Below are 27,823 nucleotides of genomic sequence, written 5' to 3'. Positions count from 1 at the left end.
TGGAAAGTGGGCCCCTTTTACAACTCCTCTGTTGGGAGGTGACTTGTGTCCTGCATTTCCCCGACGATAGAAAACCCTTCCCAGGTCCGCAGATTCTTCAGAGAAGGCTTCGTCGACAAACTCTCAGACATCTGAAGTCAAATATAATGTCTTATACATTCAGTCCTTGATTAATTCCCATTTCCCGTGAATTCTTTATAGACACTATTTCGTCATACACGGTGCTAGACTTAAAGTGTGAACCCCCGTTGTATGAACACGGCGGACATTTGAAAGCCATTTTCCCTTCGTAAATCTCTCTTCTCTGGTCGTCTACTCGTTCGATTTCAAAGAAGAATCCATCCGCACAATGCCACTTGACGTATTCAGTGCGGAGTATGCATGGAGCGAGGATGACCGGGATCCCCTTAGACATCTACGCTCTGAATTTATCGTGCCTTCGAAGCACGATTTGCAAGCCAAGAGGCTCCGAGAAGTTGATACTGGCGCGTCAGAGGAGATATGCACATACCTCTGTGGTAATTCACTAGGTCTGCAACCCAAAAGAACGTCCAAAGTGGTGTCAGAACACCTTAATGCTTGGGCTAAAAAGGGCGTTTACGGGCATTTCATGAAACATGAAGACTCTAACCTCTCGGGCTTCTTGAATCTAGACGCAGAAGCTGCTGACATGATGGCACCTTTGGTGGGAGCAAAAACCCATGAAGTTGCCATAATGGAAACCCTGACCGCCAACCTCCATCTCATGCTGGCTAGCTTCTACCGTCCCAACAAGGACAAATATAAAATCATACTAGAAGGGAAGGCCTTTCCAAGCGATCATTATGCAATAGAAAGTCAAATCATCCATAATGGCTTTGACCCACGAGATGCCATGATCTGCATTGAGCCAAGGGGCTCTTCGACAGCCATTCTAGAGACGTCTCAGATCCTCTCAGCCATTGATGACCATGCTTCCACCACTGCATTGATACTGCTTCCAGGGGTGCAGTACTATACGGGTCAGTATCTTGATATCAAGGTTATCACTATGCACGCTCACTCCCACGGTATTGCAATTGGCTGGGATCTAGCCCATGCGGTAGGCAACGTGGAGCTGTCTCTGCACGAGTGGGACGTCGACTTTGCCGTATGGTGCAACTACAAATACGTGAATGCTGGGCCTGGAGCTGTTGCCGGGCTTTTTGTGAATGAAAAACACGGTTTCAATGACCAATCTGGCACCTTTAGACCAAGGCTCTCAGGCTGGTGGGGTGGTGACAAGGCTATAAGATTCGAAATGGGTCGACAGTTTGTACCTATTCCAGGTGCTCAAGGCTTCCAGATTGGGAATCCTTCATCTCTAGCCATTAGCGCCTTGATCGCCTCACTCGAGGTTTTCCAAATGACATCAGTAGACGCCCTCCGGCAGAAGTCTATCAAATTGACCGCATACCTGGAACAAATGCTACTAGAGTCACCTTTTGCAAAGGCACTCGGGGACCAGGATGGCTTGCCATATGAGATTCTGACTCCATCTGCATCTGAAGCACGTGGAGCCCAACTCAGTGTGCGGCTTCTCCCAAATATGCTAGAAGACATTATGGCAGATCTCGAATACAATGGTGTTGTTGTCGATGAAAGAAAGCCTGATGTTGTGCGGGTGGCGCCAGCGCCAATGTACAATTCATTCAAAGACGTCTGGAACTTCGCCCAAATATTTATCAACGCTTGTGCAAACGCAAAAATCAAATTGAAAGGGCCTAAAACTCGGGGCGGGACATCCTAACATGGCAGGCAGAAGGCAAGTGGAGGGGCAGACGAGAGCTTTTACAGCAGCACTTTTGGTCCCCGAAGCAGCAAGTTGAGCGAGTTTGCATTAAAAAGTCAGCCGAGCAAGGATAATTAAAGGATTGAGGCAGTAAGAGATGATCTAGTGACCAGAGAAGCCGCGTTAGACCTTAATCGTTCGAGGGACACGCCGATCTTGCTTCGTGCCTGTCAGATGGAGATCAGCTCTTCGGGTGTAGCACCATTACGTGGTCCGATCAATGGATGAAACGTCTAAGGCAAGTCAGCTTTGATGTGATGGGTAGACCACTTGTTACAACGGTCGGTCAGGATACCATAGTGTCCCTCTGGACAATGAAATCAGTCTGATAACTTCAGCTACGGTAAGCTGTGCCATCAGCTCGTTCTCATTTGACCTTTTCTCGTTCACCAGCCTGCCTTTGAGACTCCTGAGAGTCCAGATTGGATGGACTTTGCTGTAACGGATCTTGTGATAGAGAAACGGCTGTGCCTAGGATGGCAGGATCCCTATGACCGCAGTTTCATATGGGTGAATGGGCCTCTGGATAGACGCCCAGGGGCCAGACAGAGGACACTTGTAACACAATCAGCATTAGAAGAGGCCGCAACATGTTTCAATGACGGGCAATGCCACAAGCTTGCAGGATGAGGCTCAAAGATCGGTAAGAGCGATTTTGCTAAGACGCAGCGTAGGATTGAAAATGTTTGCAATTGCTGAGAAAGAGGAGGATGTATAGCAATCGCTTTGTCCTCTAGCACAAGCATTTTGGGAATGTAATGAGCTGCGATTCGGACTGTTGCCAGTGAGCACGACCCGTCGATCCCGCGATGTTTCCATCGAACAAGACACATTATTACTGAAGAGTCGGGCCTTCTCCAAAACACCATAGCCGTCATTGAGGGCCGCGATGGATTGGGGTGGGAAGGTTGGGTCAAGAGACTAGGGAAATGAGACAAAGCTCGAGAGTCTCCCTTCACAAGTTCTCTAGTCTTTCGATCAGCGGTCCGTAAGCGCCCACCACTGCCACCAGCGCTGGGTCGGGCCCCAAAGATACCAATCGGCAGCGTTCCAGTGCTAGCACACCCACCAAATCTGAATCCTGCCCCAGTCACAATTTGCGAGGCTCCTCACGTCTCGCCGCGCTAGAACAACGCGCACTGCATCAATCTATGACCTATGTGGGAAAACGCTCATTGACTTCCCCGATTATGCAATTAGCTCGACGCACCTGCATGGTGCTTGGTGCTTGGCGGCACATACACCAAATTCCCAGAAATCAGATCCCTCATTTACGCGCCCTGTTCCTGTGCCTGACCCCAACTTGCCCAAGGTTCCGCTTTAGCGCTCTCTTGCTCGTGTCTTCGCATGCCTATGCGGTCTCTCGTGGTGGCGTTCCCAAGCTCATCCAGCTGTCTAGATCTTGCAAGATACGCCTCGAATAATGTGATCCAAGCCGCTGGATAACCTTTTACGCATGTGATTGCGACTTTGACTTTACCAAACACATCTCTCTCGAGAACTTCTTGTGACCCCACCACATCTGGCTGTCATACCGCAGGAATTGGCCTCCAACACGACCGGCGCATTGCCAGTGTTGGAAGAGGGCTCAGTACTACCTGAAACTAGCAGTGCCTGGACATTGTAGAAACTCTTATACTGGACCTGACCGAGCTGTCACCAAGCAACCGTCTCCGGGCCCAAACATCATGTCCATGAAGCAGGTGAGTGTGAGTGCACGAACATTGAAGTACGAGACTTACGGCATGCAGGAGATCGAAACTTGGGTGGCAGCCCTCGGACAATATGATAACCATGAATTCGAGGAATCGCTAAAAACGTTCGACAAGATTTCAGACACCTCCAAGATACTCTTCAATTGTGGCATGATCCAGGCTACCCTTGGCCAGCATGCTTCAGCTGTACGTTTAACCTTGATTCTGGAAATTTGGAGCAGGAAGCTGAAGTGATACAGGTCGAATGTTTCCAACGAGCGATCAATCGGGACACGTACCTAGCCATCGCATACTTCCAACAAGGTGTCTCAAACTTCTTGGTGGGCGACTTTGAAGAGGCACTCGCCAATTTTAATGACACGCTGCTCTACTTGAGGGGTAACAGATACATCAATTACGAGCAGCTTGGTTTGAAGTACAAGTTGTACTCCTGTGAGGTACTGTTCAACAGAGGCCTCTGCTATGTGTACCTGAAGCAGAAAGACGTTGGAATATCAGACCTGAGGTATGCAGCCAAAGAGAAAGAGACTGCGGATCACGATGTCATAGACGAAGCCATACAAGAGGGTGCTGAGGTGAGTGACAACGGTGGTAATTCAAAAGCGTATAAACACTGATGGCTAAGCAGGAATTCACCGTCTTCTCGATCGGTGTCGGCATCGTCTACCGGCCCAACAGTGCAAAAGTCAAGAACCTCAAGACGAGAGATTATCTAGGAAAAGCTCGCGTGGTCGCAGCCGCAGAACATAGCAATGTACAAAGCCCAGAAGCAACGAGAGCAGCCCTTCAAGCTGCGGCGGGTCGAAATTTGGACGATCGTGCGCCGGAGTCGATTTCGTTTGCAGCATCGAATCTCGTGCGACCCAACCTTCACAGCAGAACAAGACAACAATCTGAACCGCCAATCCACCGGAACGTGTTCCCTCCCACTCCTCCACCCGAAAATGAGAATGAGAAGCTACGTCCAGCAATGTCCATTTCTGCAACGACAGCGCTTCCAAACTCTACGTTCCCGACGTTGTCCTCCCTAAATCTACAAAACTCCAAGCAACTCCCTTCCACGCATGAATTTCGCCAACCGCCCCAAAATCACCCTCTCCGCCCCGAACCTCTCAAGCTCTCTCAATCTTCCTTCACCTCCCTCGAAAGCAAAGACCCACCACCATCTCGAATAGGCACTACACGCTCTGCCTCCGAGCGTCCGTCTCATAGAGAGCATTTCCGACGCGATCGAGAACAACGGCGACCATCACAACCGGACTCACGCCGCCTCTTCATGGAAGTTCATCCCGGCTCTCCGGGTGAAGCAGACATTGATGAGCACCCAGATGAGGAGCTATACTCCGCGCCCTCCCTCAGCGCGGCCCCCAGCCATCACCGCCGCACCCGATCCTCAGCCAATACCGTCTCCACACATAGATCTAGCGGCGGGCGCAATGGCTCGCGAACGCGGCACCGCTCGCGCTCGCGTCAGGCATCGGGGCCATCAATGCGAACGCACTATAGCATCGAAGAAGAAGATGAAACCACAGGCGACGCAGGCTCCACGGGCTCCTCGCTCGACGAATTTGAGATCTTGCATAATGCCGGAGGCGGCCTCTCACGGTCTCCAGAATCCGGCAACGGCGGTACTGGCCCAATACTGACACTGCCGAAAACCACCTATCGGCCGCCAAGAACGCAGTCCGAACGACCCGATCGCACCACTCGTGCAAGAAGCAGTTCTCGCCACCGTCCTGCGCCTTCGCATGCCCATAGGGAATTTCATGGTGGCGTGGCTGGAGCGTACAAACCACCCCCGCCCCAGCATCCGACTGTCCCCGAACTCAAAAACATACGCATCAAACTCCATCACGCCGACGACGCACGCTTTATCCTGCTCCCGCCTACTGTCTCCTATGACATGCTAGTTGAGAAGATAAGGGAGAAGTTGAAAATGCCACGGGATCAGCAGTTCAAGGTGAAGGTCAGGGATGAGGACGGAGATTTGATCACCATGGGAGACAGTGATGATTGGGACATGGTGGTTCAAGGGGTGAGAAAGGAGTTTGAGGGTTCAGCGCTGGGAGATGGTGAAAGTGGGGGAAGTGAGCAGGGCGGCGGAATGGGAAAGATGGAGGTATGGGTCGCTTGAAGGAGGTGACATTGAATTGTTTGCAGAGTTTGCATGCGGATTATTGTTGACCCTTATTCATGGCGGAGCGTTTTGGCATTTCATAATGACATTTATGGTGGCGCTGAGCAGTCTCGCATAGCTCTGGCTCAGCCTGTGGGTTGAAAAGATAGCTCATTGATGATGGCATATGTTTAAATAGTGGTTGATATTTATTGTCTCTACTTCGAAGTATATACATAATTTCTCATGAATGCTGCCTTATTGTTTTGTTCAGGCAGAAGTCTTAATGAGTTTTGTCTGAATCCCATACCTTCGTTACATAACATAGATATGCTGCTGAACCCCCGTCGCCTCAGTCAAAACGCCCACGATGTGAAACTCCGCCCGAGACGAGCTGATCCGTTTGTTGGGGAAATAAGATACGAGGCAATCAGAAAGATAATACTAACGGATAGTCATAAGACCGTGCAGGTCGCCGAAGAAGCCCTACCACAACAGGCATCACGTTAGCCAGTTGCTGTACCTATTTGAATTTAGCCCTGCGGTGGTTGCCTATCTACTCGCGCTCCGCATTGGGGGCTCGATCAGGACCGTCAATTGGAGAGGAGTTGTCCACTCTCTCAGTCGCTGCTGCAGGCTCATCTTCTGGATCGTCGGATCGCTGGACGGCCTGGCGACTTGGCGGAGTCAAGACAGTCTCTTCCCCCGAAGCCTCGTCTTCCGCTTCAGGCGTCTCGTCATCGGAAGAGTCAGACGTAAACAAGTCGGCGTCATCAAGCTCATCCCTTGACGAGGAAGAAAGTCAGACCCGGGTCGAGCACGAGCGACGAGTCCACAACAGTTTAGATAAAAAGAGAAGGGTGTCGAGCTTACCAATTTTGCGCTTCGATCTTTTTCACCCATCGTGCCGTGATCTTCAATCTTTCCCTGACGCTCGTGGTAGGTAAGAGCCTGTACTTTTCGTCCTCGTTGATTGGGAGAACACTGGCAAACCAGTAAGGAAACAACGCTGGATCCAGAGGCATCTCGCCATAGCTAGCAACGTGCGCACCCCGTAGCCAAGGAGCGCTCGCTGCTCTTGTCCGTGCGATGAAATCTGTACCGATATGGAGAAGTTCGAGCGTTGACATACGATCAATCTGTCCAGCCATATCATCTGGCATCGCAGGAAGAAGCGTAGTCTCACGGGCCTCAATTGCTTCTTCTTCTGCCAAAGAAATGTCCTGGACAGGTTCGATATTGCCGATGATGTACCCATCGAGTTCACCTGAGGATTTTACACGAAAGCGGAAAACACCGCGAGTTTCAAGCACACTGCGTCCATCGGGCATCATCTGAATGGTGTTTATATGTAGCATCGTTCCATACTCCATAAAGTGAGAGTGTCCCAAGTTCCCTTGAGCTTCGCCACGGTGGTTGTACATGATCATACCAAATTTGCGGTCTCCGTTTTCTACTGCCCTGCGCATCATCAGGCGATACCGAGGCTCGAAAACGTGAAGAAAGGTTGGCATGGCTGGATAAGCAAGAGTGCATACGAAAAGCGGAACATTTGTGTCCCCCTGCATTGTTTCTTCCTTATCAGCTGCCTCTTGCCTTGCCGCCAACAGGTCAGGGCAAAGAGTCAAAAGCAATTTCGAAAGGCTGTGGTTGCTTGCGACACCCGTTGCACCGGGAGGCATTTGCAAAGATCTTCGACATATCGGACATAGGGATGAGTGATCGAGAATGCGGGCTACACACTTGCGACAATAGGTATGACCGCAATTGGTCGTCAGCGGGTCGAGCATTAAGGCATAACAGACCTGACAATCGAGTTCGTTCTTGATGGTTTCCTTCAAGTGGTTAAGCATTTTGATGTCAAGAATCTCATACGTATCGCCGTTTGATGACATGGTTTGGTATGCGACTTCAGAGTCGTACCTCAACTGCCCATACTCTGCTAGCGTGTATGTTGCAAGTAATCGTCCTCCATTGATGATGCGTGACGAGGCTTTTCTCTCGTCCTTAGAGCTGTCGATCATGTTTTTCCAGCGCAGCCTTTCATCCAGCAACGTTGGGGTCTCGGGGGTCAGAAGCCTGTATTTCGACGCCTCGACACTGATTCTTTCCACAATTTTGCTTAGTGTAACATCTTGGCAGCAGTCCCCAAGTGCGTGGTCTTTTCTACAGGTCAAGAATGGGCAAGTGAAGCCCTCTTGCCGACTCGCGATATTTGGATAGCTTATATGTTCTCGTTGGCGAACGGGTGGCAGGCATTTTCGACATAACGAGTTGCCGCACGGAAGTGTCAAGGGATTCTGAAAAGGAAGAGAGCACTGAGAGCACTGAACGAGGCGGATGATAGCACGTGCGTCTTTATGAGGGTTCAAGGAGGGAATGCGAGACTGAGCGCCAGCGTTGAGGGCGTCGTTGATCAGGGAGGCAGCGGTGAGATGGGAAGTCCGGCTGCCCCTCGGAGGAGCGCCATTACTCGGCAAACCTTGGTTCTGGAGGACATTCATCTATGCTGAGCAGCGAATTCTCGATCCATGTGGAAGTGAAATCCTTCCGGCGAAAGTTGTGCGGACGGGCTGGAGACGGCCTTTGTACTTGGTCGAATTGACGACGGGCCGAAGTGGGTATCGGATACCCTACCTCAGGTCTCGGATCGAAGCCTGGGCAATTGGCTATGTGCTCAGTCAAGCTCCAGCGGATCACGAGGATAGAGTTTTGGTGTGGTGGATGCGCACAGGGAAGCGCTAAGAGAAAGGGACTGAGGTGATGATGAATACATTCGGTATTGAAAGCAAATTGCGGTGGGGGAAGGAAGTTGCGGTGATGAACTGATGATTCGATTGGAAGCGGCTTAGGGAATGGTCGAGCCAAAGTCGTTGGCGGCTTTAGTCTCCAACCGTCACCCTCATTCGTTGCCCAAGGACCGACATGATTGTTGCGAGATCCAAATGCCATCTCGTCGACGTCATGCCCCGAGAGGCTAAACTCGTGAGCCACTGAGCCACTCTTCAAGCGCCACACTTTCACTCCCACCGGAATCGGGACAGCCAGAACCACGCACCGAATGTGACGGAATTCCAGTACGAGCTATACCGTTAGACAGAAATAATGATCGCACGCAAGGCATTCTGGCTTGGCAAAAGGCGTGGAAAATGGGAAGGGGTATCTTGGTCAAATTGTCTACTACACACACATCGTACAAGGGCGCTTCTTCCACACTTCAACCTCCCCTCGCCTGGGGGTCCAAACTTCCTTCCAATCTTCTTCAAACAATCATCATATGCCTTTTCGTGGTCAATTGTCCTTGGCGCCGTCGCTATGCTGAATAAACAAAGAGCGGTATCTTCAGCGGTCCCATAGAGCTACGACCCGATGCCGCCGGGTGACTCCTCGTCGAGTACGATGCGTCTCATGACGCTTTTATCAAACAGATCGATCACAAAGCGTCGTACCTGTAAGCGCAAATTGTAGCTTTCTAGAATCCGCATCACCTTGCGAAACAAGATCAATGAATTGAACTGCTCTGGAGACTTGGCCTTGATGCTGTACAGGTCGCCCGCTGCTTTTTTGGTAAGTACCGTATTGCTCAAGTCAGTCACAACGGCCAAGATCCGAGCGTGAACTGGATCGTCATCCGTCGAAGGTCTCACATCGCGAATGATGTCTGTAAAGGTGGGTTCGCTAGACTCATTCGCGCCTGTGTTGCGATCCATCCAAAGTAGGTCTTCAAGCCGCGGTGGGAGACAGCACCCCAGCGAGCGGCCGAATTGGTCCGTGGCAGCTGTCCAACCATGCTCAAGAAGTATCTCCATACCATGCAAGCTTCTCGAGATAAGACCCAAGCTGAAGAACGCCGTTCCACGCATGGTCATCACTTGCGAGCTCGTTGCGATCCTGATCATCCAAGCCACCACATCTGATTCTTCTAGAAAAGGTGCACCAAGCTCCATGGCTCCAACGTTGCCCACGGCCCATAAGGAGCCTTTGACCTTCACCATAGCCTCTTGATCCTCATGCTCAGCCCACAATTTCCGTATGTTTGCGACAAAAGCTTCAAAGTGGCCGGAATCACGCAATAGCTGGCAGCCCTCTTCTGTGCGGGTAAGTTCCCGATAGAAATGCGGTGGTACGTTCCCAAATTCCTCAGCTTTGACGTGGTCGTCGCCGCTTGACTTTGGCCGTTCTGGAGTTGGCAAGAACGCGCGCGACAATGACGCTTCGACAAGTGTCACATAGCTGTCATTGCGGCCCAAGAACCAATCGTCCATTTCCTGGGTAATGTAATCCAGGCCATCTAAGTATTTGTAGCCCAAAGATGTTGATAGGAAGCGGAGCAGGAGAGGTGCCCCTATGGCACCAAGATGATCTAATGCTGGTCGGCACTTGACAACGTACTCTAGCTGCGCCGTCTTGTTGCAAACTTCCTCAAGAATCTGTACGGCAATTTCGGAAACCTGTACTTCAGGATCATAAAGTTGCGTCACTAGAAGGCGAATGGCCCATTGACAACCTTCAAAGCTTCGGGCCTTATTGTTGATCTCGGATGGGGAGGTGCTGGCATACTTGCGAAGCAGTCTGGTCGCAAGTATTCGAATATTCTTGCGGCATGCTGTCGCAGCCTTAGAGAGCATGACACGCATGTGACTGTCAAGGGAGAAGTCCATGTTGCTCAACAGCAGTTTGATTAAGTCCTCCCGTGTATCAAGCTCCAACACATGGTAGAGCATGTTTGTCATGCGCCATCGGTCCAGGATACCAAGACCCTTGGGATCGCTGCTCAAAGTCCCCAGGAAGGAGAAATAACCACCGGTCAACGTGTCCAAGATCCGCTCTCGGGAGAACAAGGGCTTCATAGCAGTCAGGCCACTCTGTTTATCAAGCTGAGCGAGGCATTCTGCAAGCTGTCTCATGAATTTACTTTCCGATAGGAAGAGTACACCCTCAGTAGTTTGTAGCAAGGTTTTCATCAGAGCGCAACCTGCCCGCACGTAACGTTGATTTGGTTTCGTGTTCTTAATATCTGAAAACCTGTACTTAAAAGGCCGGTAAAAGCCAATCAGTCTCTTCAGAAATTTGCTAGCTTTGATAGACTCCTCTAAACGCTTTGCATTTGTCAAGGGACCTTCAACAACCTCCACGATGAGATCCCAGCGCCATTTGAGATAATTCGCAGTAGTCAGCACTTGAGTATCCATGAGGATGGAACGAAAGCGCAGCTCTTCAATGTCGATACTCATCCGGTTTTTCGCTTGCTCGCTGGAGTGTGGAGGCCCATGCTCTAACAATCTAGCTGAGCCTATGGCTACGGTTGGAGCTTTTTGTGTTTTAGATTGCGTGTTCGATCTCTGCATGGTACGGCTTACGCGATCTACCTGGTAGATCATTGCGGAGGGCAACCAACCATTCGCATCTTCTTCGAGGCCATCCAATGCTTCCGAGAAAAGGTGAGGAAGAGGCTGTAGTCTTGTGCTTATGAGGTTCGGTAAAGAATGATCAGCTAGCTTGAGAACTTCTCCCAACAAAACTGTGGCCTTTCGTCTAAGTGCTTGATCTGGTGTACTTTTTGAAAGATCGACGAGCGATTGGACAAGATCACACTCTACAAAGACTGCGAGCAATAACGCTGTAAAATGCTCAACAAGATTGAACTTTGGGGTTTCCTCCTCCAGAAAATCGGCCTTGGAATGGAACTCGGGGCTATCCGATTTCATGTTTGTGACCCTGCCGTAGGTTGTGAGACGACGACCAGCCAGGAAGGACGATGTCCATGCAGGAGGTATAATGTGTAGAACGTCAAAAAGCAGATCCAGAATAATATCCCTGGCAAGGGGGACATCATATTGCAAGGATTTAAGCAGAGAGCGAATGCCCATGAAATTTCTACGGGAGACCGCGAAAAGGCCTGGCCACGTCTTCAAAATGGCAGAGATAAGTCGTGCATTGGTCTTGAGCCGCTCTTCATGAACTCTGCCGAGTCCAGGGTCGGTGAAAGGGGTAAAGGCGCCATCTAGCTCATATCCAGATGTCAGAAACACTCGGGAACGTGGCTTGTCCTCTAATTGCAAGAAGATCAGAGCAAGACTTTCCAGGCCCTGGTACGATCCTTCAACAAATGCATTCGCTAATGGGCCAACAGCACCTGCGACCAAAGCCTTCCGAGGATCTTGGAGGAGAACTTCTGCGAGCGTCAACAGGCTCATGTTTTGGAGCCGGTCTTCGTAGTGTTCAGCGACTGAAACAACAGTACGCAGGACAGCATTTGAAAGCTCATCCACACCTCCTTTGACGTCCAAGAACGCTCGCACAAATTTCAAAGCTTGCTCCCTCTCCATGCTAGCTTTGCTCTCTTTGACCAACGAAAGAATGACAAGGTCGTCTGTATTGAGCCCACGGATGGTTTGTAGAGATCTGCGATCTGCTATGGCATGCCTTGACACTCGATATCCTGCAGCCGTGACTTCACGATTCTCGCTGAGAAGCATGGTCTGAACACGAAGCCCAAAAATTGACCAAGCCAAATCATACTTGATAGTAGGATATCTCTTGAAGAGCTCGACGAGGCTGTTGGCTCGCTCGACATAGTAATCAGCTTGCATGCCTTCCAGTTCCAAAGCTTGTAGCAGGCCGTCGAGGATGAGACTGGGCGATTCCGACTCGACCGCGTTTCCATTGTTCTGATGCGAGCCATCCTCGCCAGGTGATTTCAGTGGGCTCGACTGAAAGAAACCTGATAAACGATCCCGGGTAGGTGTTGTTGGTCGGTTGGACCGCTCGATCTCTTCATCTAGAAGACCACTCAACTCTGTGAGCTTGCGATTGGTCAAATTAAGCTCTGATTCTACTTTGTGACGCTGGTCCTTGGTTTGTTTTGAGTTTTTCACAACCAACGCCTCTAGTAGGTTTTCAGAGCCAATCTTGATCTTTGTTTCCACGAGGATCTTGTCACGCAGCTGGATTTGTCTCTGCTCGGATGAAGCTGAACTTTCCTTGTCGAAGTAGTCTCCTGCAAAGCTTCCAGTCTCCGGTTTTGGTGTCGCCAAGTTTCCTACTCGTCCATAGTTGATAGTCTTCAGGTCAGAACTGAAACTCCCAGGCGGCGGGCCTGACGGTGCCAGAGAGGCATTTCTAGGACCAAAATTGAGTGCGTTAGCTAGCGATCTGGCATGCTGACTTTGTATGACGTCTTTTGCACTGAATGTATTTTCGGTATCCTGCTGGGAGAGCGACCTTCCATGTTTGGTGAGGGTAGCCTGTGTTGGAGTCACCGAGGCCGCGGGTCCATTGAGTTGGCTCATTACATCGCTTACGCTGGATGTTGAGCCAGGTGCCACCTCAGTGCGATTCCAATCTCTTCATATAACGCATCCATCTAAATGCGCTGACCCCAATCCTACCATAAGGTGTAGTGGCCAGCGCAATAATAATGCTGCGTTTTCTGCTAGTGAAGCCACATGTCCATCTGTCACAAATTCTCTACGCAGAAGTGGAGAGCTTGCGACAATTCTAGGGTCCTGAGTATCGTATCGAACTGTTTCGAGCTCTTGTGCTGTGGAGGGTCTGATCCTCTGCGGAGAGACCGAAGAAAAGGCACTAATCCAAAAAGTGTCACGCCAAGACATCCCCGACATCTCCCGCATTGGTACGGAGCCGTCGGACTCCCCACTACCTAATGAGCATTCTGGATAGGTCTATACGTTCGAAAACGAAGCCCCATCTTTTCCAAGTGTGCCGTGGTAGACAAAGGCTTGTGACTCTACTCAGAAGATGGCCACCTCTTCCTACCTAATATCGAAGAGAAGCTGTCCTCAGGTCCCCTAGGCGGTTTGAGATCTCCAGGACAGGGAAAGACCAGCGGAAGCCCCTCGAGAAATAGTTATCTACTCCGTGCGTAGATCTTAGATAGCTCTTTCTCGTCACCTTATGTCGCTACAAGATAGGCTAATCAAATCACACCCCGTCTCCAATTCGGGTCGCACAATCCTAGGGATTCTACATGGCGGGGTAAAATTCTGGGGCTCTCATTCCACGTATGGCTGTATTTCCAGCTCCACGCCACATCTACTCGGTCCTTGTCTGGCCGTGAGCCAGGAATACGATCGAATGATCTGGCCGACCATGTCGTCGCGGCAATATCAATGGAATTGCCTGGTGAGGGATGGTTGCAGCGGGGATCCCGGAGCTCGCCGTGCTTAATATCTATTTGGACTCGCTCCACTCCGTTAACGGCAGGCAGTGTACATCCGATAGCTGTAGTATAAGTGGAGATCGATGTGCTCTGAGTGGCTGCTGTACTATATAACAATCCAGATCGCCGGATTCGATTTTTCATGCTGTAACGAGCATTCAGCGAGTCCTTAGATCCAGTGCCTTTCAACTTCGTGCTCGTATATTCATCTCACGCTCAAGCTCTTACAATGCCTCAACTTTCCGCAGCTCAGTATGGCAAAGATAACATTAGAGTATACAAGGTTCAGAAGGACAAGACGACGGGGAAGCAGGATGTGACTGAAATGACCGTTTGCGTGCTACTTTCTGGTGATATTGAGACCTCGTACGTCATCCACATCCATCGACGAGTATCAACTGAGGTTCGTTAGTTACACAAAAGCCGACAACAGCGTTGTCGTGGCTACGGACACCATGAAACAAACCACATACATCACGGCTAAGCAGAATCCTGTCAATCCACCCGAGCTGTTCGGAGCGATTCTCGCCAATCATTTCGTCACTAAGTACTCTCACATTCACACCGCCCAGGTCAAAGTCAAACAACATCGCTGGACGAGAGTGGTCGTCAAAGACCAGCCACATCCCCACTCCTTCTTCCGAGACAGTGCAGAGACGAGGAACGCGGAGGTCGTGGCAACCAAGGATAAGGGAATCAGCATAAGATCCGCAGTTGCTGGGCTTTTGGTTCTCAAAAGTACGGGCTCGGCTTTCCACAGCTTCATCCATGACGAATTTACCGCTCTCCACGACGTGGAAGACCGTATCTTGAGTACCGAAGTCGACAGCGGTTGGACATGGAACACATTCGAGACTGTGCAAGAAGTTGAATCGTCTGTCGAGAAATTTGATAAAGCTTGGAAGAGCGCACGCCAGATCACCCTTGATCTATTTGCGACAGAGAACAGCCCAAGCGTCCAGAATACCATGTACAAAATGTGTGAGGAGATTCTTGCGGTTGTGCCCGAGGTCAATGCCGTTGACTACTCGCTGCCTAATAAGCATTACTTCGAAATAGGTGAGGCACCCTCCACACTGAGTGCCTTGATCATGCTGATATAGTCCCAGATCTGAGCTGGCACAAAGGGTTGAAGAATCTTGGCGAAGATGCCGAAGTGTATGCGCCACAGAGCGATCCGAATGGCCTCATTCAATGTACCGTGTCGCGATGAAATGATCTTCTATCTGTGTTGATAGATGCTAAGAGCAATGAGTCAAATGTCTTGATTTTGGGATGTCGATGATGAACGATGTTCGGTATATTGCATGAAGGTATGGGCGTAATTCTTAGTACCTTGCACTCCAAAGTTGTGCAGTCATCTTAATTGTCTTTCTTTTCTTCTACTGCTGGTCGCGGCTGTGGTCTCTGTCCATCAAATTTGGCTAAGTTAGGTCCATACGGATGCGCTTCTCCTTCGAAAACTGTTTAAGCGATAGCAAAGCCGTTAGCAAAGACCAGCTCCCCAAGTAAATATATAGACAACACGTACTCTTCAGTCTTTCCAGTCGAGGCTTCCTCAATCTGTTCTTCGGCAGCATGCCAGAGACCGCTCTCTTCAATATCTCGCCTCCGCCCCATTTCCTTATCATGCTCTCCATGTTCAGAGATTTCAAGGCCCCTGGTCTCGTGGTTTGCTTATAATATAGTTTGTTCTGCATCTTTTTCCCCGTAGCGAAGACATCAGTACATCCTGTCGCTACGACGTAGTCTCCACAGTCGGTTGATGGGTTCCATATGGGCTTATGCTTTCCCATGAGAAGTATGGCGATCCGTGAAGCGAGGCGTCCGACTGGAGGAGTTCCAGGCGCCGAGAGGGAGACATGATGCCATGTCCGCGCGTAGGCTAGACGAGTCTGTTGAAACGAAAAACCAGTCAGTCAAGTCGTATCACTGAGGAGTGGAGCAGGCTAGAACATACCCTGCCTACCAACTGTGACATGTTGAGGGCAGCGTCACATGAACATTTAGCAGCTCTTTTGTAAAAGATGATAGCTTAGCTGGCGCACATCAATTTGAGTTCTCCTCACGCAGCTGTCTCTCCAAATTTGTGGGATTTTGGAAGGTGTGGATGTCCAAGGCGAAGATGGGAGACGAGAGTTATTGCATGGAGCACTAGTCCTAAACCTTTTCTTCTCGGCCTAAACCCGAATTTCAAAGCTCTGCATGAGCTCGCCCAATCATGAATGTCAAATTCGTCAAGCTCGTCTCTTACTTCTCTGACTCTCCATTTCACCCGTAGTATCACTATAGCATGAGATCTAAGCTCTTGAAACGTTCCCTCTACGCAACAGCAGCAACATCTGCTACAGGCTCCGCTATTTTATACACAACCTCACAGCGAAACCCACGTTCACGAAATAAGAAGATGCTTCCTGCATACGAAGCGACTTTCTCTGTACCCATAACGTGCGAGTCATGTACCAATGACATCTCTCGGGCGCTGTCTCGCCTTCCAGGCATTCAAGAAATGACCTTCTCGATCCCCTCGAAACTCGTCATCACTAAGGGCACTGAGCCACCATCTAATATCATTGCTTCTATCCAGTCTACAGGTCGCGAATCTATTCTACGTGGCTCTGGCAGTGCCAACTCGGCTGCGGTCTGTATACTAGAGACGCCGCCATCGGCTGAGATACGGACGACGCCACAGTCTAGTCCAGTGAGAGGGCTGGTGAGGCTGATTGAGCTGGGGGAGAGACTCACAATGTTGGATTTGACTCTCACAGGCATGGAGGAGGGCAAATATTGGGCTAGCGTGAGAGCCAGTGGGGACATTTCGGCTGGCAAAAAGAGCATGGGTAACATTTTTATGGGCCTTGCAGGGGATAGAGAAGGCTCGATTGGTGAGTTAATGGTCGATAAAACGGGAAGGGGAGTTCTAGTCGGTGAAATTGGCTGGCGCGTCTGGGAAATGGTGGGAAGAGGGGTGGTTGTAGAAAGAGCAGAGGACTCAATCGTGGCCACGAAAGAGCGAGGAGATGAAATCGTCGTTGGGGTCATTGCTAGAAGCGCTGGTCTTTGGGAGAACGACAAGACGGTGTGTTCCTGTAGTGGAAAGACACTATGGGAAGAAAGAGAACAAATGGTCCGGAAAGGAATGCTTTGAAACGATCACGAATAAACCAGAGGAGCGACAGCAAAGTAACGTCGGAATCCAATGCGCGATAGATGTACCCACCGCTTCGTCAGTGGTATACTTCATTATTTTCGCTTGGGCATGATCTGCTAAGTGTCAGCTCTCATTTACCCTCGGCCACAATTCCATCAAAGATTGGAGGACTTTCATTCTGGTCAAAGACGCCTTGCAGGAAAGCGGATTTGAAAGCCAGTCAAGCGACCTGGAGAACCCTTATATTGACGGCTATGAATGCTCGATATTGATCTTTTGCGCATTCGTGACGGATGACCACATTTACTCAGCCATGATCTCTGTCTGAAGTTCCATTCGAAGTAGAGCATGGGTCACGCTCTCGATTCATTGGAAGGGCAGACATGCATGCCCAGCCTTAGATCAGCTGCGCAACATATGAGGCACTTTGGTGGGGCTATTCACATACTCGTTCACCATGACGTAGAGCGGGGTCAGCCAACTATATCAACGAACGAGCCTCAACACTGACCGAACGAAAGGACCAACTCTGCAAGTCTTTCAAATTAAGTCAATCTACCGCCAGATATTTACCAATCTGTTTCTAGACTTTAGAATTACAGTAATACTGACACAGGCATGGACAAAGCAGGCAGTACGTCGCCCTCCCGTCCATCCCTCCCTCCTCTCTCCCCTCATCACCCTCCCTTTTCAACCCAAGCCCCTACCTTCGTTGAACCCACTAACCCCTCCTTCTCCTACAGGCTTCGTGGGCGGCGTGACCGACACAGTCGGGAAGGGCGTTTCAGGAGCCGCGGGAACAACGGGCAATGCAGTCTCGGGGATCGGGGACACTGCTGCAGGCGGATTGAAAGGGGCAACCGATACAGTCGGGAACGCGACGAAGGGCGCGGGAAACACTGTCGAAGGAACCACTCAAGGCGCCAGTGATAGTGTGCGAAGCGCGGGCGGTGCAGAGACTAAACACGACGCACAGAACCCGCTAGGATTGGGCAAGTAGGGCCAGAGCTGAGATGCGAGGAGGGGATTTCTTGATGGCATGTGATGACAAGACATGAGGAAGCAGAAGAGGGCCAGCTTGTACAGTAGCAGGAGGCTAGCCATGATTACATGAGTGATGATCGTATGCTCAGATCAAAGACCATTCGAGAATTGCTACCCCTTTTTCATTATCAATGCTCGCTGTCGCTACATCCGAACCGCATGCTCGGTTATTCTGCAATCCGCTAGATTGTTCTTCGCATCTATCATACCGTATCGTACATGAGGCATTTGAAGCCCACTGGTGATACCGACGCATTAAAGTTGTTGGATGCTGGATGGTTTGAGCGGTCTGGAGCGAAGACTGGTAATGGATCGAATTATATTCGGTCTAGTGGTTGCTTTTCATGTCTGTGAAACAGTCCCTTGCGCGCTTCATTCGTTCAGAGATCGTTGGCTGTGTCGTCGAACAATGTAGTATAAGCCGACAATCAGGTGCGATATGCTGAATGTAACTCTGTTATTTTTCTTCTTCTTAAAGATTCAGACCTCTTTTCCTTTCCCTTTGTCTTGGGATGGAGACGGTGTCCCTTCTGCAGCATCATTTACCTGTTCGCTCGTTTGATCTTCATCATGGGCTCCGTCTAATCCAGGAACATAATTGGGCATACTCTCGAACCGATCCGTCTCCACCACATTTCCCTCTTCATCAATAATATTGACATCAACACCTTCCACGTAAGCATAATTACCGGTCCTACTTGACATCCTCAAGAGTGGAGCACCGTCTTCGTCATCTTCATTTTCCCGAGACTCGTCTAATGCAAGTCGTGGGCTTCTGCTGCTAGCTGAGCTGCCAGGGCGTTGCTCCGTGGGGTTCAGCAATCCAATGGCTCTCGCGACTGCTGCCCGCTCGTCTTCTGGGTCCTTGAGGGGAGTGCCGATTGCTGTTTCTGATTGCTCAGGGTCGTGCCTTAGAAGTTCGAGATATTTCTGACGACCTGGGTCCTTTTGACGCTTCGTCAGGTTTTTGAGACGCTTCTCCTTTGGCCGAACAATGACCACAGGCACAGGGCAACATTGATATAGATAATAACTAATGGAGTTTTTGCCAAACTTGGACTCAGTGAGAGACTTTCCTTGAGTGCCAACCACTATATTGACGGGTCTGTGGAGATTGACCTGTTTAAGCCTCTGTCAGTCTGCCATGTGTTGTGGAATAGTTATGGTTTGATTGCGTACCATCCGATCAAGTGACTCGCGAACTTTGCCCACTATGATTTCAATAACCACCTTAACGCCAGGCCCTTTGTTCGTGTCCAAGGCTGCTTGAACACTTTCTTGCACTTTCGCCGCCTCTTCCCGATGCTGTCCCCGGTTCTCCACGACTCGGACGCAGACAATATCGTCGCCATTGTCCACCAGTTCTTCAATGAGATATTCTAGAGCGGCTGCCGCATATTCAGATTCATCAATACCACAACAGAACGTTTTGGAATGTTTTTGAGGCGAGTAATCTGGGTGTCGAAAAGTCCGCGTGAATGCTGGCTTGTCTGTACTTTCCCAGGCGACTGTATCAAAGGAGACACGAGAGGTGTAAGTTCTGCGTTCACGGGCTGTTACTTTCTGTCCCTAGCAAGATAAAAATTACGTGCTGCATCTTTTCGGCACTTCGTTGCAGGACATTGGTGGACGGATTCCTTCAATATGCATGGAGGGATTGGTGAAAACACTTCATACATATGTGCGGAGCTCACGAAAGACCTCGGATTGCAGCAGACTAAAGGAAGATGTCCGAACAAATACACAGCGATTGTGGCACTTGCAGTCAAAAGCTGCCAGCAACAAGGCTCAATCTTCATCAAGATATGAACTAAAGAAATATCGAAGGGACGACTGTCTATAACACAGGGAGCAAAAGCATTTGCAACAGCACCCAGACTCACGGCGGTGAGGGCAGGGGAGGTGGGGACGGTAATCGCCCTTTTGGCTTTCCAAGATTTTCTATTGAAGACTCTGGTTTCTCTGGTAATGGGACTCGGTCTGATGTTACAAATTGAATGGAAGTGGGGCGTTGGGGGGTAGCAGGGGGTGACTCGGTCTTGGGGTTGACGAACTTCACTTCTGGGGTATCTGGCTGGCTGCTACTCTGCTGTGCTTCTACAGCCGGTTGAGATTCAGACACACTTTGTGAAGACGACGCTGGAGAGGTTGATGACTCTGCTGGTCGGAGGTTTGGCGAAGACTGGTCACTGCTTGCCATTGCAATGAATTTCTGCCCAAGTAGATCTCCAAATGTGTTCCGAGTTCATAGGTCCGATGTCTCAGGCTGGGGATGTGCTACATACAAATGTATCAAACTCCTGGAGAACGAGTATGTTTACTAGGCTTAACCACAATAGAAGTGAGTGGTCTCGCAGGTTTGCATGAGAAGATATGCAGTGAGCTACTTCTTGGCAAGAGGCAGTAGCGACCGCGCAGATCAGGCGACCCCGTCGTTGGGCAGCTCGCCTTGCTCCTGCAACAGTGGCATGTCTGTGTCATTGTTTGTCGTTAAAATTACCCAAATCAGCGGACAAGAATAAAACAGGATGGTCACTGCCACGTGCGCCACGCGTGCTCTCCTTGGCTTCTAGAAGGTGAGGTTAGGCTGAGCAGAGGAGGCATTAGGTTGGAATAATGATAGGGCTGTGCTCGCAGATCTCGATGGAACTCGCGTCCTATCCCCGACTTTTGCCAAATCCCAAATCCTTATTTGTGAAACCGGTCAGAAATCCGTCCGTGTCCGGAGAGCGTAGGCACCAAGAAAGCGGCCCCCCCCTGTCACGCTGTCACCTTGTGAGCGTCGCAAAATCATGCGAGTTTGCGGAAACGAATGCGAAAAGTCCGCGAAAAGTCCGCCAAATTCAGACTAAGAAAGCCGATCTTTCCTTACGCTAACCCTTAGAAGCGTCACTTGACTCAATTGACCTTCTAGCACAGCTCCGCACTTTCCGTCCGCTTCGGACGAGGGATGAGGTAACCAGCTTACGAATGCGAGCTCGCGAAAGAGTCAGTATGCCATTGGTGCCATCCACGGGTATAACATGGTGACGTTATGAACGTGTCGTGATTAGAGTAGGCACCAGGATTCCTGTTTCGCGACGGGGGGGATATATCCTCTAGTTGAGCAAAGACTACAGCCACTATGAGAAGCTTGTTAGGAGGAATGCAATGAAGCGACGAGAATAATGACACTAAGCACACAAATCACAGGAAATCTGGGTTGGTTTAATATTTCTTGAATTAATTCAATATATACGTTTAGTTCTCAACCTCGATTAGAGGGAGATGCTATACAGTCCAGCTAGACTTCAATGCCACCTAGATATCCTCCTGAAGCCCTCGCCAGATGAGTAGAGTACCATTCAAGATCCACGCTTGCTCGCTCGCTTGGGTATTTGTAGATGCGCTGCAAATCGCTCATAAAACCAAATCAGATAGTCGTCGTGCTGTCTAGTATGCAGTGATGGTTGTTGTTATTCCATTGTGAAACAGAGTATCGGCTTGCGGTAACGACTTTTCTGATTGGTAGAATGATGTGGTGGCGATCGCTTGTCGTTGCTTTTCCGAGAAAGCCTCAAAGGACATGGCGGCAGTGGGGGGCGGGGACGGTGGCATTGATTCGTCCTCTGATTCTGAGTCGGAATCCTCGTGCATGAGCTCTGGTGGGTGAGAAAAGGTTCGAGTCAGGGCAAGATCATCTTCGTAGTCATCATCATCCTCCATTTCGTCGTCCGAGTCTTCCGCCGCTGCTGGTGGTGGAGGTGGTGTCTTTGCAACCTTGCGGAATGGAATTTGTTGAGCGACCTGGTAGTCCTCGTCATCTGACTCGCTGTCTGAAGCTTCCTCCTCGTCGACAGCTTCTTCTGGGATTGATGCAGCCCATTGGATGTGCTTGGGCTCATGGGAAACCTTCTTGGCACTCTGGACGCTCTGGTTGAACCAATTCTCTTGCTCCTCTTCGGCGTTGGCGAGGTCGAGCATGAGATCGTCGAGCATGTTGGCGTGACCAACGAGACGGCGGAGGTTGTGATCAGCTCGGGAAGCCTCCTTGGAGAGCTTGCTCCTGGCAGTGTGGGCCAGCATATAAGTCTGAGACAAAGACATCTTCTGCTTCTTTTGTGGTGAAGGTGATGAAGTCGTTCGATTGATTTGGGTTGATAGAGGAGACGAAGCAGTCACGGAATACTTGAGGTTCGACATGGTGATATATTGGTGGGTGATTGCGAATATTGTGGGTGTGAGTCAGGCACCAGGTTTTGTGGTCACAGGCAGAAAGCTAATTGACCAATAGCCTTCAGGGCGGGTGGAAGTGGATGAGTAAGTCCAGCAAGGTGGAGATGTTGAGTAACGTGGTGTTTGAAGTAGAAGAGTTCAAACGATGTTGAATGTGTTGTGAGTTGAGAAGATTGTTGAATGATGGGATGGTGAGAGCTGACCGGTTGGGCATGGTGGTTGTATATGTATTGCCCAAGTCTGCTCACCGGTCACATCGGAGCGTGGTACGGAACTTGGGATTGCTTAGAAAATCCGAAAGTCTAAATTGGGCGGGAGGACAGGCCACTTTGCCCAGGAGTCAAGGTGCTGCTAAAGGCCGACGGATGGATAGAACCTCCATTGGTAATCACCACGCAAACGATCCCGAGCCGGCCAATCGCATTGCCATGCACCCACTGACTCCTACAATTATCTCACCGCCTGGCTGTCCTCTGATTTGTGAACCTGCCGGTTCCAAGGGCTGAGTCAACTGAGTCAACTCCTGTCAACCGCTTGCTCCGCTGTCTCGTCCGAGCTCTGCTGGGCTTATGGCCGACCGTATACCGCATTGTCCGTACTCTAACAACTCTCTACTCCTGGCCTTATCTTCAATCCGGCGTGTTTTGACTGCTCGGCATCTCTTCCTTGCGTCAGCCCGTGCAAAAGCCTTTTTGTGCAAAGAATCATAATCATAATGCCCGCAATCTGGTTCCTCCTCCTCCTCCTCCTCCGGTTCTGTAGGCAACTTTATCCTGTCTTTGGTCGGAACTTTGGCTGCTCGCCCGTTACTTCGCACAACCATCCCCTGCTAGCCTTCTCGTTTACGCTTTCGTGTACATGAACGAACTCACGAGCGTCTCCTCTACACTGCAGGGTCTAGCGATAGCTAAAACAGCCAAGGTCTTGAATATCTAGGCGGTCACACCAAGATCCAAGATCTTGGCCTGCCAGGGTCGCGCATTGAGGCCAATTCAGGTTCGCTTGGCTTCCTCGGCGCACACAAATCATCTGCCTGGTGAGGTGGTTTCCTCGGTCGGCAAGCGTCTTGCACCGCTTGCAATACCTTAATGTGTTCAAGCTTGTCCCAGGCCCCACGCCGACCGCGAATGCCAACGCTGCGGCTAATGCGACATACCACGTTGCATTGTGGCTGACTATTTCAGGCTTCAGCTCATACAACCTGACCATGCACGAGTCTCAGCATTATTCGAGCAGAGCCACCAACATTGAGTAATCTCACCCAAGCTTGCATCTATGCATGCCAGATGAACTCTCTGGATGGCACTGCTGCAAATGGACTGTCCGCCCGCGGAATCTTTCCTTCGGCTGTGGAAAAATCTCATCGCCTCACCCCGCATCTCACCCTTTGCTGATTCCAAAGCAAAACACCATTTGTTGGTGCCAAAATTCATCAGCATCGTCAGCGCTATGTCGCGTGCGTGAGTCTTATCATTTCCCAAATTTGCCTTTCTAGAAGGATTGTAGCTCTTTTCCATGCAGGCAGATTCAACGCCTTGACTCACGTCTGAACTACCATTGCTTGACCGTTCATATCTTGCATGAACGGAGTTCGCAAGTCCTGGTCACGTTCTGTTAGTGCCAAGTCTCCACAGAACTAAACGGATGAGCAAGATGTGGCTGCACTATTCTTGAATTACAAATATACTTACATTCGCACCTTTGTATTGAAATTATTGCCCTACATCTTCATATCTAATGCTCTGATCCCTGTCGCATCTTGCAGTGGTGCCAAAAAGCGGTATGGGAGATATCAGCGCCCCGTTTCACCAAATGAACGGATCTGTTCAGAAGATGAGTGAACATAAAACCTCCTTATCCCTTCCGCCATCTTCCGCATTGGTGCTCGTGCTTGATATGCTTGTCTGCAATAGGGAGGTATATGAGATACAAGATTCCTCTGCGATTACTCGATGAACATCGCGAAAAAGACTGCCAAAAGCTGCTCTGGTGTCACGACGAAGTATTGCCGATGTCGGCTGGACTGGCCATGCAGCGCTGTGACGAGGATTCATATCTCAAGCAGCAATGCGCTAGGTATCCGCTTTGAGGGAAGCAAAGTTTTTCGTACTTTGAAGGGATAGAAGCACGTCAATATCGAGTATTAGCTGCATGGAAGCTGCGTGAACTGCGTGAAGGGAAGGCCAAGGAACGTTTATCCTCCAATTTCGCCACCGAAGCCAACGGGCCTCCTGCCACCGCGCTCTGGCACGATAGCCATGACCTTATACAGTTTGCCCATGCCTCCACCGCCTCTCTCTACTAGCCTTTCCACTGCGCCAACCACTCTCTTCCTCCCGGCCTCATCCCTTTCTAATCCCTTGCATAGCATTTCTGCCCTTGTTCTGATACCCATTGCCTCTAACCAAGTTCCCTGTTCGACAGGTCCGTGCACCTCGACGCCAGAGCTGGAATGCAGGGCCGCTTCGGCCAAAGCTGTGAAATCAACATCCGCGGACAGATCAACTTGACCAGCGGCAAAAAATGGGGAGACCACTTTGTGGCTGCGAATGCCGCGGAAAGTGGAGATGGGAACTGTACCAGAAGGGCCATAATCCAGGATGAGAGCAGCGCCGGAGGGGGTTGCTTTATGCTCTAGGGGCCTACTTGAGTCTTGAGATCGTAAAGTCGTAGAATTGGGCGGGGCTCCACCTATACGCTGAGCAATCTGCGCTACATACGAATGTGATTCCGGGCTGATCTCAATTGTTGAGCCAGCACGATGTAGGAGAGTCTTGTATCGTTCTGAGCGATTTGGTAGAAGTAACGATGTTGGATTGGAGGCTTTAGCAAGGGTCAATTGAAAGTCAGGGGTAGTATCTGAGAGGTTTCTAGCGGCGTGAGGCACTACAAGATTCGGTGGAGGTGCCGTCGAGACAAGTAATTCCCGCCACTGGTTTTGTTTCGACTGCGGCGATTGGTTTGACAATGGAATTAGCCCTGTCGGCGTCTGAAGTGTTGTTCCACTGTTACTAGGTCTCGGTGGAACAGACTGAAAGGCATGTATTGGAAGTGCATCAAAAAATTCGTGAGCTACAATGAAAGGCGTTTTGGTAGCCCCTTTCTTCACAATTAGCGAGTTTTACTTGCAAGTCGAAACTCATTGCCATACCCTTTGGTACGAAGCGAATGTCTTCACACCAAGTGATCGGAATGCCTGAATACTTGCTTATGCTTCGAATTCCAATATCGACAGTTTCGAACGGGGCCTCTCCGCATAACAATAGTCTCTGCGTCTCTCTAAGGGAAGGGCTCGTTTCGATCAAGTAGACCGAGTCAATGCTGGCACGCATCTGTCGAAAAGTGCTCAAGGTCTGATACCGTTCTCAGCCTCAATTCGGCTGTCAACACCGTGGATACCATACCATACCCGCAGCATATCATCCATCAGCGTTCCTCTCCCAGGACCCAGCTCTACTAATTCAACACCTTTGCTGACCTTGCCCTGGGCCATCCATTCTGCGTACAGCCAGATGCCGATCAGCTCTCCAAAGACTTGAGATATCTCCGGCGAAGTGATGAAGTCTCCTTTTCGTCCGAATTGATCTTTGGCTTGATTCTTCGTTGTATAATATCCACCTTCTGGGGATGTGAGGCATTGGCGCATGTATGCAGCGAGCGAAATAGAACCAGTAGTCTGTAAGTTGTGTCAATGGATGTCGGGACTAACTCTAAGACTGTTGCTTACGGTGATTGCTTCAGCTATGGTCTTCGCTAGCGGAGTCGACAATTTCCGTTTTTGTGATGAGGATGCCCATCTTCTCGAGCATCCAAATGTCTCGATGTTGACATTGCGTGTAAATGACTGCAAACTTGGCGACAAGGCTCTTATGGCTCTTGCGCTCATGTCGTAGCGTAGTAAATCATTGTGAATCTAGAGAAATATGAGGCGTCAAGTGTGAGGGTCAATGATTAATTGGAGGCGAAAATATCTCCGGCCCCTCCCTTATCCCCACATCTTCGCCGAGCAAACTTTCAGCAATGTCAACTCTGTCAAAGTCACGATGGGCTGACGATGAAGAAGATAAGGCAGATGAGGCTCGGAGAAAACACGAGAAGAACGCAAAGAGAAGAGCCAAGGCAGAGAAACAGCGAAAGCTCGATGAAGAGAGGCAGAACAAGGAAGACGTCGTGAATGGCGTCACAGCCAATGGGTACGACGAACATCATGACACAGTAGAAAGACCACTTAAGAGAAGGAAAGTAACGCCAGAGTCTGAGGCTGGTAACGGCGACTCTGGTACTACAGAGATTCTACGATTTCCAGCACCAGTATGGGGACCATGTCGGCACGTAGGCAATTTCGAAAAACTCAATCATATTGAAGAAGGCTCCTACGGCTGGGTTTCACGGGCGAAGGAGACTGCTACGGGCGAGGTGGTAGCCTTAAAGAAGCTGAAGATGGACAATCTAAACGACGGCTTTCCCGTGACTGGTCTGCGAGAGATACAGACATTACAAGCTTCCAACCATGCTAACATTGTGGCACTGAGGGAGGTCGTGATGGGGGACAAGCTAGACGAGTAAGTGACTCTGTAATGAAGATTATCTTGATAGAAGCTGATTGACAAGACTAGAGTGTTCCTGGTCATGGACTTCCTCGAACACGACCTCAAGACCCTGCAGGAAGACATGCTTGAGCCCTTTCTCCCGTCAGAGACGAAGACCCTCCTCCTCCAACTTGCGTCAGCTGTTGAATACCTTCATAACAATTGGATTTTGCATCGTGACTTAAAGACGTCTAACATCTTGATGAACAATCGCGGTCAGATCAAGATTGCAGATTTTGGTATGGCTAGATACTATGGTGACCCGCCACCGAAGCTTACACAGCTCGTGGTAACTCTTTGGTACCGCGCGCCAGAAATGTTGCTGGGAGCAGAAAAGTATGGTGCGGACGTAGATATATGGAGCTTAGGTTGCATATTCGGTGAGCTTTTGGCGAAGCAACCATTGCTACAAGGGAAGAATGAGGTCGATCAGTTGACCAAGGTGCGATACAATTCCAGAGTTCGAAAGAAAACCCCATTGACGAGACTTCAGATTTTCGAACTCTGTGGTATACCGAGCGAGGCCACCTGGCCAGGCTTTAAAAGATTGCCCAATGCTCGCTCGCTCCGCCTGCCCAGCAATAATCCGCGAGCGTCTGGCGCAGTCATACGTGCAAAGTTTCCTCTTATCACTGCCGCAGGCAACGATCTTCTTTCCTCCCTCCTGTCGCTGAACCCTGCAAAGAGACCCGGTGCTGCAGGAATCTTGGCGCACGAGTACTTCAAAGAAGATCCACGGCCCAAGAGCACCGCTTTATTCCCTACCTTTCCGTCTAAGGCCAACCAAGAGAAGAGAAGGAGAATGCTCACACCAGAGGCTCCCAAGAGAGGACAGGCGCCAAAGATTGAAGGCGGGGATGTGGACTTCAGCGGGATTTTTGCGAATAGAGAGCAGGAGCAGGCCGGAGGTGGTTTCTCTTTGCGGCTTATGTGAGGCCTAGCAGGCAAGACTAGAACGTATCTATAGACCTTCCTGCATTTAGATACCCAACAGACTTCGT

At 50.1% G+C, this 27,823-nt stretch overlaps 12 protein-coding genes across 12 annotated transcripts; 6 read left to right on the top strand and 6 right to left on the bottom strand.

The window, feature by feature from the left end:
* Window positions 1–349: 349 nt before the first annotated feature.
* Window positions 350–1,768, top strand: KY384_005487 (uncharacterized protein; the record flags this gene model as incomplete). The annotated part of the gene is made up of 1 exon (XM_044813987.1): window positions 350–1,768. The coding sequence occupies one exon, from the start codon at window positions 350–352 to the stop codon at window positions 1,766–1,768; it is 1,419 nt and encodes a 472-aa protein (XP_044669288.1).
* A 1,730-nt stretch (window positions 1,769–3,498) lies between these two features.
* Window positions 3,499–5,659, top strand: KY384_005486 (uncharacterized protein; the record flags this gene model as incomplete). Its single annotated transcript, XM_044813986.1, has 3 exons — window positions 3,499–3,711; window positions 3,765–4,100; window positions 4,154–5,659. 3 exons carry the CDS (start codon window positions 3,499–3,501, stop codon window positions 5,657–5,659), a joined length of 2,055 nt encoding a protein of 684 aa, XP_044669287.1.
* A 538-nt stretch (window positions 5,660–6,197) lies between these two features.
* KY384_005485 (uncharacterized protein) lies at window positions 6,198–8,145 on the bottom strand (the record flags this gene model as incomplete). Its single annotated transcript, XM_044813985.1, has 2 exons — window positions 6,198–6,426; window positions 6,515–8,145. The coding sequence occupies 2 exons, from the start codon at window positions 8,143–8,145 to the stop codon at window positions 6,198–6,200; spliced, it is 1,860 nt and encodes a 619-aa protein (XP_044669286.1).
* Window positions 8,146–9,000: 855 nt separating this feature from the next.
* KY384_005484 (uncharacterized protein) lies at window positions 9,001–12,933 on the bottom strand (the record flags this gene model as incomplete). Its single annotated transcript, XM_044813984.1, has 2 exons — window positions 9,001–9,090; window positions 9,130–12,933. The coding sequence occupies 2 exons, from the start codon at window positions 12,931–12,933 to the stop codon at window positions 9,001–9,003; spliced, it is 3,894 nt and encodes a 1,297-aa protein (XP_044669285.1).
* Window positions 12,934–14,052: 1,119 nt separating this feature from the next.
* Window positions 14,053–14,926, top strand: KY384_005483 (uncharacterized protein; the record flags this gene model as incomplete). Its single annotated transcript, XM_044813983.1, has 2 exons — window positions 14,053–14,189; window positions 14,236–14,926. 2 exons carry the CDS (start codon window positions 14,053–14,055, stop codon window positions 14,924–14,926), a joined length of 828 nt encoding a protein of 275 aa, XP_044669284.1.
* A 259-nt stretch (window positions 14,927–15,185) lies between these two features.
* On the bottom strand, window positions 15,186–15,804 carry KY384_005482 (uncharacterized protein; the record flags this gene model as incomplete). The annotated part of the gene is made up of 3 exons (XM_044813982.1): window positions 15,186–15,286; window positions 15,355–15,718; window positions 15,784–15,804. 3 exons carry the CDS (start codon window positions 15,802–15,804, stop codon window positions 15,186–15,188), a joined length of 486 nt encoding a protein of 161 aa, XP_044669283.1.
* Window positions 15,805–16,332: 528 nt separating this feature from the next.
* KY384_005481 (uncharacterized protein) lies at window positions 16,333–17,033 on the top strand (the record flags this gene model as incomplete). Its single annotated transcript, XM_044813981.1, has 2 exons — window positions 16,333–16,902; window positions 16,992–17,033. 2 exons carry the CDS (start codon window positions 16,333–16,335, stop codon window positions 17,031–17,033), a joined length of 612 nt encoding a protein of 203 aa, XP_044669282.1.
* A 559-nt stretch (window positions 17,034–17,592) lies between these two features.
* On the top strand, window positions 17,593–17,974 carry KY384_005480 (uncharacterized protein; the record flags this gene model as incomplete). The annotated part of the gene is made up of 2 exons (XM_044813980.1): window positions 17,593–17,608; window positions 17,718–17,974. The coding sequence occupies 2 exons, from the start codon at window positions 17,593–17,595 to the stop codon at window positions 17,972–17,974; spliced, it is 273 nt and encodes a 90-aa protein (XP_044669281.1).
* Window positions 17,975–18,498: 524 nt separating this feature from the next.
* KY384_005479 (uncharacterized protein) lies at window positions 18,499–20,218 on the bottom strand (the record flags this gene model as incomplete). Its single annotated transcript, XM_044813979.1, has 3 exons — window positions 18,499–19,137; window positions 19,198–19,558; window positions 19,902–20,218. The coding sequence occupies 3 exons, from the start codon at window positions 20,216–20,218 to the stop codon at window positions 18,499–18,501; spliced, it is 1,317 nt and encodes a 438-aa protein (XP_044669280.1).
* Window positions 20,219–20,675: 457 nt separating this feature from the next.
* Window positions 20,676–22,200, bottom strand: KY384_005478 (uncharacterized protein; the record flags this gene model as incomplete). Its single annotated transcript, XM_044813978.1, has 2 exons — window positions 20,676–20,775; window positions 21,491–22,200. The coding sequence occupies 2 exons, from the start codon at window positions 22,198–22,200 to the stop codon at window positions 20,676–20,678; spliced, it is 810 nt and encodes a 269-aa protein (XP_044669279.1).
* Window positions 22,201–24,427: 2,227 nt separating this feature from the next.
* Window positions 24,428–25,879, bottom strand: KY384_005477 (uncharacterized protein; the record flags this gene model as incomplete). Its single annotated transcript, XM_044813977.1, has 3 exons — window positions 24,428–25,332; window positions 25,385–25,586; window positions 25,643–25,879. The coding sequence occupies 3 exons, from the start codon at window positions 25,877–25,879 to the stop codon at window positions 24,428–24,430; spliced, it is 1,344 nt and encodes a 447-aa protein (XP_044669278.1).
* Window positions 25,880–26,253: 374 nt separating this feature from the next.
* KY384_005476 (uncharacterized protein) lies at window positions 26,254–27,756 on the top strand (the record flags this gene model as incomplete). Its single annotated transcript, XM_044813976.1, has 2 exons — window positions 26,254–26,795; window positions 26,850–27,756. 2 exons carry the CDS (start codon window positions 26,254–26,256, stop codon window positions 27,754–27,756), a joined length of 1,449 nt encoding a protein of 482 aa, XP_044669277.1.
* Window positions 27,757–27,823: the final 67 nt, after the last annotated feature.

Source organism: Bacidia gigantensis (assembly GCF_019456465.1).
Source record: "Bacidia gigantensis strain McMullin 20006 chromosome Unknown contig_245, whole genome shotgun sequence".
In the NCBI taxonomy this organism is placed as follows: Eukaryota; Fungi; Ascomycota; class Lecanoromycetes; order Lecanorales; family Ramalinaceae; genus Bacidia; species Bacidia gigantensis.
Note: the sequence above shows the minus strand (reverse complement) of the source record. Positions and strands in the feature narration are given on the sequence as shown.